Genomic DNA, 9,461 nt, shown 5'->3' on the forward strand with positions numbered 1-9,461 from the left:
CATGTAGGTAAGTGCACCCGTGTTGTGCAATGCCTTCAGAGGTCAGAAGAAGGCATCAAATCCCCAGAAGTGGATTTACCAACAGGTGTTAGCAGCCATGTGGGTGCTGGGAATTGAACTTGGGTCCTCTGCAAGAGCAGTCAGTGCTCTTAACCGCTGAGCCATCTCTGCAGTCCCTGTAGGTATGTTTTTGTAGGTTTTTTTTTTTTTTTTTGTCTTTTTGAGACAGAGTCTCCCTGTAGTCCCAGCTGGTCTGGAACTCACTATGTAGACCAGCCTAGCATCCAACTCACAGAGATCCTCCTGCCTCTGCTTCTGGAGTTCTGGGACTAAAGGTGTGCACTACCATGCCCAGCATGGCTGTAGGTATGTTTTTATAGCATAAAGTGGGGCAAGAAGAGGAACTGTCATTGCTTCTCATTTAACACCTCTGTTACTTATTGCTATGACAAAATATCCATCATGGCAAGGAAGGCATGGTGGCAGGAATGTGAGGCAGCTGGTGACACTGTGTCTGCCCTTAGTTAGCAAGCAGGAAACAGTGAATGCTGATACTTGGCTTGTTTTCTTCTTTGTATTCAGGCTGAGATCACAGCCCATTTAGAATGTGTCCTAAAAACTCTCTCACAGACACGCCCAGATGTTTGTCGCCTGTGTGATTCTAGATCCAGTCAAGTTGACAGTATTATTCATCAAAACACCTAAGTGAATCTGGGATGAGCTGTTCCTAGTAAGACATTACATACAATCAGTGACATTTCTAAACTGCTTGGACATTGACCAGGGGGTTATAAAAGTAATATAACTTGAAATGTTTATTAAGGAAAGTCTGTTACATGCTTGCTATGAATCACAGAATAGAATGATATATTTTCAGAATTTTCCGAAGGATTGAAGGAAGGGGCTTGAGTTGGTTGCTCACTTCATAGTAATAAGGACAAGGTAAAACCATATGTATTTCTTATATTTTAAGATAAGAATGATCCAGTGTTAACACTTTTATCCCAACTCTGACATGGCTCAATTTCATTTCAGTATTGTGGGGTCTCTCCCTTCCCTCGTGGGTCGTTGGCCACTGGCCCACGAGGACAAAGGAAGCAGAAGCGACGAACGGGGTCAGGATGACCAGTGAGCACTGACAGAAGAAAGCCCTTCCGGGGAGGCAGGTTCATTGATACAAACAGCTCTAGATTCAGTGAAACAGCTCTGTTTATTCAATGGGGATTAGGGAAAATATAGTGTGGGCATAGTAGCCAATGCTTCAGCTGATAGGTGCTCATAGTATGCTTTATTTACATGTGGCAGTGGGCTCCTATCATTTGACTACCGGGCAATGCCTAATTATCATATAGAAAAAACCTGGGGGTAGTTTTTACTCCAGGTAGCTATGCCAAAGGTCATGTTTTAAATGAGGCCAAGCATCCGAGCTTGGAGGCACTTTCCAGGTAAATCAGGCAGGAAGCTCCTGCTGAGAAAGGAGGCAACCTTAACAGCAGGGTTCCCCAACACAGTATCACTATCTGAATTTTACTTCAAGAATCTAGAAATCTTTGGGGGGAGCAGGAGGGCCCCCTATGGCTTTGCACATGCTAAGGATGCATTCCTGAAATTCTTTTAAAGAGTGTCAAAATCTGATTCCTTTTCATGCTGTCATGTGTACTGACAATTTAAGTGTGAGATACATTGGATTTAGTAAAACTCATGTCCTTGTGCTGTGTTTTGCCCAATAGGGCCCTCTTTGGCTTGTTGGAGTACACTTTTTTTTTTTTACCTTATCCGTGAATTTAATCACAATTTCAGACAAAGATACCTAGCTAGTGAGAAAATAATCAGAGGTATGTTTTTTTTTTAAAATATATAGCTTTTCTTTAAAACTTTAATTTTTATTTTTGTGTGTATGAGTGTTTTACCAGCATGTAAGTGCACCCATGTGTGCAATGCCCACAGAAGCCAGAAGAAGACATTGAATCATCTAGAACTAGAGTTACAGACAGTTGTTAGCTGCCATGGGAGTTCTGGGAACCAAACCCAGGTCCTCTGCAGGAGCAGCCAGTGCTCTTAACTACTGAGCCATTTCTCCAGCTCCAGATATAGCTTTTTGTTTATATTTTGTCTTTCATAGAGATCCACCTGTCTCTGCTTCCCGAGTTCCTCCATGCCAGCCATATTTAGCTTTTTCATTTGAATTACCTTTATTTTTTTAAAATTGTATGTGTGTGTGTGTGTGTGTGCACACCTTTGCACTCAAGCCAGAGGTGTCAGATCCCCCAGGAGCTGGAGTTATGGGTGGTTGTGAGTCCTCTGATGTGACTGGGAATTGAACTCAGGTCCTCTGAAAGAGCATATGTGCTCTTTAACAGCCGAGCCATCTCCAGTCGCATGTACAGCTTTTTGACAGTGGCAGAAGGAGGCTGAATTTGGAAAATTTCATCTTTTTCAAACCATTTTTCCTTTTGGTTGCTATAAATATTCTGATATTTTTTGTTCATTTTTTGAGTTCTTGAGTACCACTTCTAAACAAGTTACATATTCACTGTAATTAGAGTAAAAGAACATAAACTGGAAGAGACTTTAGCAGTTACCTAAAGAGATTGAGTCATCTCTTTGCCCTAGAGAAGTTACAGTCCTTATCCACACACCCACTATTATGGTGTCTGACACAGAACAAGAGTTTGGTTTCTTTCACTTGTACTCCAGTGATCCTCCTTGTTAAAAGAAAAAGAATGTTCCCTTCTCTGTCTTATGTGCTTTTTCACTTTGCTAAATTCATCATCCTCCCTTCTAGTATCTTGTGACAAGGATAGCAATAAGAAACAAAAATAACTAGGCATCACTATAATTTTACAAAGTACAGGTTTTTTGTTGTTTGTTTGTTTGAGACTGGGTTTCATGTATCCCAGGTTGAATGGAACGTGCTATATAGTGGAGACACCTCGAACTCACCATCTTCCCACCTCTACCTCTCCCAGGTGCCTGCACCACCACACCTAGATTTAAACTCCTTTAATACAAGACATTTGCTCTCGGAGTCTGTTTGACTATTTTATTTGTGTCCTGGGAACTGAATCTGGGGCCCAAATGTGCACTCTATGGTACTAAGCTACACCGATAGCTGGAATCTTGCTATCAAATGCAGTATTTGTTATGTTTTGATCTTAGATGTCCCCTGGGGTTTCATATGTTGAAGGCTTGGTCCTCAGAGCAGCAGTGTTTGGAGGTGGGGCTTTAGGAGGTAATTGATTTATAAGGTTTTGAGCCTTGTGAATGAATTTTATGTTTACGAATTCATAGCTTAATGGCGCTTCTGTGTGTACATATGTGTGCATGTTTGTGTGTGTGTACGTAGAGATGAGAAGTCAACCTCAGTGACTTTCATCAGGTACCATCTACGTTGGTGTTTTGAGATAGAGTCTCTTACTGGCCTGGACCTCATAGGGTAGGCTAGTTGGACTGGCTGGTTATTGAGGCCTAGGGATCCATCTGTCTCCTCCTCCCAGCATTGGGATCATAAGCAGGTGCCACTGCACCTGGCTTTTTCAGGTGCTTTCTGGGGATGGAACTGAGGTACTTATGTCTTCATGCTTGCATGGCAAGCACTTTATCAGTTGAGTTATCTTCTCACTTTAAAGAGGCTTTGTTGGAAAAGCAAGCTTTCTCTCTTTGCTGCCTGGCAGCATTCCTCTACTAGTTGTTTCCAGCTTGATGGGCTGCCTCAGGATATATTCCCAAACTACAAGAACAGTCAGCCATTGACTGAAAGCTGTGAAACCATGAGCCAGTTCCCTCCCTTCTTTAAGTTGATTTTCTCAGGTATTTTGTCACAGTGACAAAAAGCTAACACAATTCCTAAAAATAAATGTTGCTGCTTTAAGATGGTTCAGCTGTACCTGCATGGTAGACCTGTGCATGTGGAGATTTCCTAAATGGAGTAAAGCTTTTCTTAGCATTAAGCAAGAGGAACTGCTAGATAAATATATACCATTCCAATTCTTCTACTCCTTTAGCAAACTGTTATTCTGGTTACAGTTGTTTAAGAAAGATAATAGCAATTATAACCCAACCATTAACTTCTTAAATTTAAGATCCCATTTCATTATTAATTTGTGTCAGGATAATTATTTTATTTGATATACTAACAACAGAATCGAATTAAAGAATATTACTATTATACTAAGCAAATATTAATTAGAGGTTTTAGTGCCCTGGGAGGAGAATTTTGTCGTGAGGAGGAAAAAAAAAATCTGGGTTGTAGCTTTGGTGTTGACGTTTATTAGCTTGGTAACCTTGGGTAATTAACCTTTATGTGTGTGTGGGGGTGGGTGGTCAGGTTCTATGTAGCCCAGGCTGGCCTGAAATTCTTCTGTAGCCAAGGATAACCTTGAACTTTTGTTCCTCCTGCTTCTACCTCCTGAGTGCTGGCTTACAGGCATGTGCCACTGTGCCTTGTTTTATGTGGCACTGGGAATTGAACCCAGGGCCTCATGTATGCTATGCAGGGACCCTACCAACTGTGCTACATTCCCAGCCCTAATTTAACCTTTTTGAAGGAACTCGTTTTTTGTTGTTGTTGTTGTTGTTGTTGTTGTTGTTATTGTTGTTAGGTTTATTTGATTGATTGGCTTTGGTTTTTTTGAAACAGTGTATAATGTAGCCCATGCTGTCTTCAAATTCACTATGTACTGAGAATACCCAGAATATTAGTAAAGCACATTTCTGAGTGGTTTAGGGCATTTCCAGAGAGGATTAGAAGGGGGATGACTCACCCTGAATGTAGGTAGCAGCACCCAAGAGACCAGGGACCCAGCGTAATAAATGGGGAAGGAGGAGTAGGCCAGATAGCATGGCATTATTCTCTCTGCCTCCTGCCTACTCCGAGTCAGCAGCCCCTTCACCATGAGTTGCTGCCACTGTGACGTTCTGCCTCACCTCAAGCCCAAAGGAATGGGGGTAAGGGACCATGGACCAAGGCCTTTATTTTTGTTTACTATGGTCTAATAGCAGACCTATCCATTTGCCAGGGCTGCCTGGCAAATGGAAACAATTACAGAAAGAAAGTAAATCCTCCCTTAAACTGTTTATTACAAAAACCGACATACAAGATTTTCAGCCAGGGCATGGGAAAGACCTTATACTCTGAAAATTTCACATGCCAGTCTTTACTTCAAGCAGTAGGTCTTAATTTTCAATTGATTTGCATAATCTGTGTTATAATGTTGAATCAGAAAGTTAGGTTATGGGGAGAATGGTTGATGTTTAGTATTTTTAGGGGTTCTTTGCAGTTCATAAGTATTTTAACCTAATCCTAGTGACTACCTTGGTAGTCTCTCGGAAAGCCTCTTTTTTAGGGAGTGAAAACACATAAATCTCCTTTAGTTGCTCATATATTCTTCTGTTGATCGCTTATTCCAGACAAATCACGTGTTTTCTATGTGCAAAGAAACATTTGTTTCTGTAGAACGTTAGTTTTTTTTTCTCTCATCATAGTGTGTACATGAATTACCTTATTTAAAAGAAAACAAAAACCCCACACCTCTGTATTTAATAATTACTGGAAAGGAAAATAAAAGAGCATTTTCATGAATATTCCTGTTAACAAGGTTCTAGATCCACATATTGTTTTCCTCCATTTGCCATTTAGCCATGATGGGTTTCCTAGGTAAAATGGAGGCTGTAGTCAGAGTCATTTTGTGGAGTAGGGAGCTGGGGGTGGGGGTGGTGGTGAAAGTGCTGCTCTTAGGGTCACTGGCCTTCTGGCCATAATGCAGTGATGAAACTGTCAACAATTTGTAAAATAATTTGCCATGCCTGGCATGATGTATTTGTAGCTTTTGTATGAGTAAAGAGATGTGAGGCCAATTTTGTATATAGATATCTGTATTCTCTGTTGAGTTCTCCTCATCCTGGTCTACATAGCAAGTTCCAGGTCAGCCATGGCTACATTGTGAAACCCAGTTTCAAAACAAACACAAACAAACAAATAAACAAACACACATACACACACAAACCCACCAAATAGAAAAATGGGATAAGTAAGAAAGGATTCCACCATGGATGCAAGTAGTGCTGAATCAGTAGTAACAGTGAACATTTGGGTACTTACCGACGCTCCTTAAACAGGTTGGGACAACTGTTTACATTATGGATGAGGAAACAGGATCTTGCCTAGAATCACATAGGTTTTAGGGTTAGAATTCAGATGAGAACTCCAGGTAGTCTGATTCTGGAGCCTGTGATATGTGGTATAGTACTTCAGGGCTGAATATAATAAACATGAAAAAGAAGAAAAGAAAAATTGCTTATTGGGGGCATAGGTGAGGGATACAGATTTAGGGAGTACTGTATATTGGCCAGCTGCCTGAAACTTTGAGACAGGCTAAAAATGAGGCAAATGTGAAGACCCTAAGCTAACACCCTTAATTCACCCTTAATTTATGCTTGGTTTTCCTAATGGGAAGAGGAAGAGAAGTACTAGTCAGTGGTGAAGAGGAGAATAAGGCAGATGAGATACGGCAAGGTACTGGTGTGGGACTTCATTCCTGTGGATAGCTTCACATTACTGTGTTTTTGTGTGTTGTTGCTTTTCTCTTTTCCTACCACTTTTTTTTCCCTCTTGTTTCTTTTAAGGACTTTAATTTTTTTTCACAAATTAAGGTAAAGGTGAAAATAAGTTATTACTATATGAATAAATAAATACAAATGCCCCCTGATATTGAAAGAACAAATTTTCATTCATCTGCCTGGGTCTCCAGGCTGACCATCTGGAATTTACTCTAAACTTGCTCCATCTCCTGTACAGCTTTGCCTTTCAACACATAGTTAGTTCACTTTTGGAACACGATGTGATGTCCTTACTTCCTTGTATCCTGCTCTTTCTTGTGTTTGTGCCATCTGACAGTCCTGTTCAAATTGAGTCTTTGAAAGCCCAGGCAGTGTAAGCCTCTCCCTCACTGTCAGTTCTGCAGCGTCACTGGCTTTTCCTTGCCCTTTGTATTTTTTTGTACTTAGCAATCTATGTACTTTAGTACTTTACCTATTCTGATGCATGTTAAAATGACAAAGAAACAAACCTAGAGTATCAACGCAAAACTTTTGTAAAGGATATGGTAGTTTTAATTTAACTGCAATATTTTTGGGGAGAGAATTGAAGAAGCAAATTGGAGATTCAGAGGACTTTGCCATTTATTAAGTAATAGTTGCCAGATAAAGGTAGAAGTACATAGCAGTGCTTCTAAAAGGAATTTCTGTCCAATGCTAAGACCAGCCTCATTGTTCTCTGTTTCCATAAATTGAAGAATCTTAAGTGCTAGTATCAATTTTTAACATGTATTTAAGGTTGTTACTAGTTTTAGAAAGTAATTAGTGGAGCTGGAGAAATGCTTAAACACTTGCTGGGCAAGCATGAGAACCTAAGTTTACATCTTCAGTTCCAGTGTAAACAAGTGTCTGTAATCTGGCATGGTGATGCATGCTTTTATCTCAGCAGAGGCAGGCAGATCTCTGAGTTCAAGGTCAGACTGGTCTACATATTGAGTTCCAGGCCAGCTGGGGCTACCAGGAGACCCTGTCTCAAAAATACCAAAAAAAAAAAAAAAAAGAAAACAAAGTATCTATAACCCTAACCTGGGGAGTGGAGAGCAGAGAAAGATAGGTTCATCCCCCAAACTTATTGGATGGCCAGCCAGCCTATCCAAATGGATGACCTCCAGGTCTAATGTCTCAAAAATAAGAGGAAGTGATTGAAAAAGACATTCAACATTGATCTCTGGCCTACACATGCATGGGTCACTGTCATGTAACATATGCACACATCCACATGAACACATACATCTACTGTATGTGAAGAAAGTAATTTTCAAAGATGTAAGTTGTTTTTTGAAATTGTTAAAGAGCTCTTGAAATCTTTTTTTCTTGTACTCGATTAGGTGTTTTAGATAACGCCGTTTTAAATATTAAGCAGGATTTGTTCTTGTCCTAGAGTTTCAGCTGAATCTCAAAGTGGAGAGCACTGAGCACTCCACATGCGGAAGACATTTGGGAGGAGGTTCCATTCCAGCTGCAGAACCTGTTCTACCACCAGGAAACCCCACTCTACCCTAGACAGCTGGGTCTGTTGGCACCTAGTTGGGGACTGCAGTGCCTCTTTCCTCTTCTTGGTGACATCTGCAGTCTTTCTTTCCCTGGAGGAAAGCAGCTCCTTCTCAGTGCTGCATGCTTTCTTAAGGCCAGCCCCCCTCAAGTGCTCTACCCCATCCCCAGGCCTTTTTATATGTTATTTGGTTAAAGAAGGGGAGGTCTGTGGCATTTTTTTGTAAGTCACAAGTTTTGTCTATCTCAGTAGAGGAATAAAGTATTATTTCAGGAATAAACTAATAGATCCCTAAATCCTCAGGAGGCTCAAATAACAGTCTCATCCTAGCATAGTTGCTCAGTAAGGCTCTTCTGACAGTTTGTCTTTAGAATTCAACAGTTTCTATTAGGAATGCATGTGCTTTTAAAGGCTCTATTTCTCACCTCATTGGTTTGCTCACAGCTCCAGAGATGGCTGCCCAGTGTGTCACGAAGGTAGAGTTGAATGTTTCCTGTGACAACCTTTTGGATAAAGATGTAACATCAAAGTCGGACCCTTTATGTGTGTTATTTTTGAACACAAGTGGCCAACAGTGGTATGAGGTAATATTAAATAATTTAGGTAAAACGGAGTTTGAGTTTCTCTTTGACAATGTTGAGTTTATTTAAAATGTTAAAAATAACAGCACCATCTTACCTGTTGATGTAGGTTTTTTTGGGGGTGGGGGTTGACATTTCTCCTGGATAGTACAAGTTTTCATACACAAACAGAAATTTCAAAAAAATATGTAAATGAAATAATAAATAAATAAATAAATAAATAGGCCAGTAAAATGGCTTATCAGGTAAAAGTGTGTGCTGTCAAACATGACACCCAAGTTTGAGCCCCAGAACATACCTGGTAGGTGAAAACTGACTCCATCAGGTTGTTCTCTGACTTATATACATGCTACAGCACATGCACCTGCACATGTACGCAAAATTTTAAAACAAGAAATTTCCTTCAGTCTTCATGTCTATGTATAATTATAAAAAATGGCTTATCAGGTAAAAGTGTGTGCTGTCAAACATGACACCCAAGTTTGAGCCCCAGAACATACCTGGTAGGTGAAAACTGACTCCATCAGGTTGTTCTCTGACTTATATACATGCTACAGCACATGCACCTGCACATGTACGCAAAATTTTAAAACAAGAAATTTCCTTCAGTCTTCATGTCTATGTATAATTATATTTACATATATATGTATAATTATATTTAGTACATAAATATGTTAAAAATCTAAGTATGCCTTGGATCTCAAAAGAGCTTCTCTTCTTTTTGTTTCTTTGCGGTGACTCTAGGTTGAACGAACAGAAAGAATTAAGAATTCCTTGAATCCCAAATTTTCTAA

The 9,461-nt window shown here is 40.1% G+C and overlaps 1 protein-coding gene across 3 annotated transcripts in view; it reads left to right on the plus strand.

Moving 5' to 3' along the window:
• The window catches only part of Cpne3 (copine 3), a 72,166-nt gene that overhangs the window by 21,130 nt on the left and 41,575 nt on the right, over positions 1 to 9,461 (plus strand). For all 3 annotated transcript variants that reach the window (XM_029561799.1, XM_029561800.1, XM_017797238.2), the window contains exon 2: positions 8,531 to 8,670. In XM_029561799.1, the coding sequence (XP_029417659.1) occupies positions 8,539 to 8,670 (132 nt within the window). In that variant the 5' untranslated portion in view covers positions 8,531 to 8,538. The remainder of the gene's footprint in view (positions 1 to 8,530; positions 8,671 to 9,461) is intronic.

Source organism: Nannospalax galili, unplaced genomic scaffold (assembly GCF_000622305.1).
Source record: "Nannospalax galili isolate Female #2095 unplaced genomic scaffold, S.galili_v1.0 scaffold934, whole genome shotgun sequence".
Lineage (NCBI taxonomy): Eukaryota > Metazoa > Chordata > Mammalia > Rodentia > Spalacidae > Nannospalax > Nannospalax galili.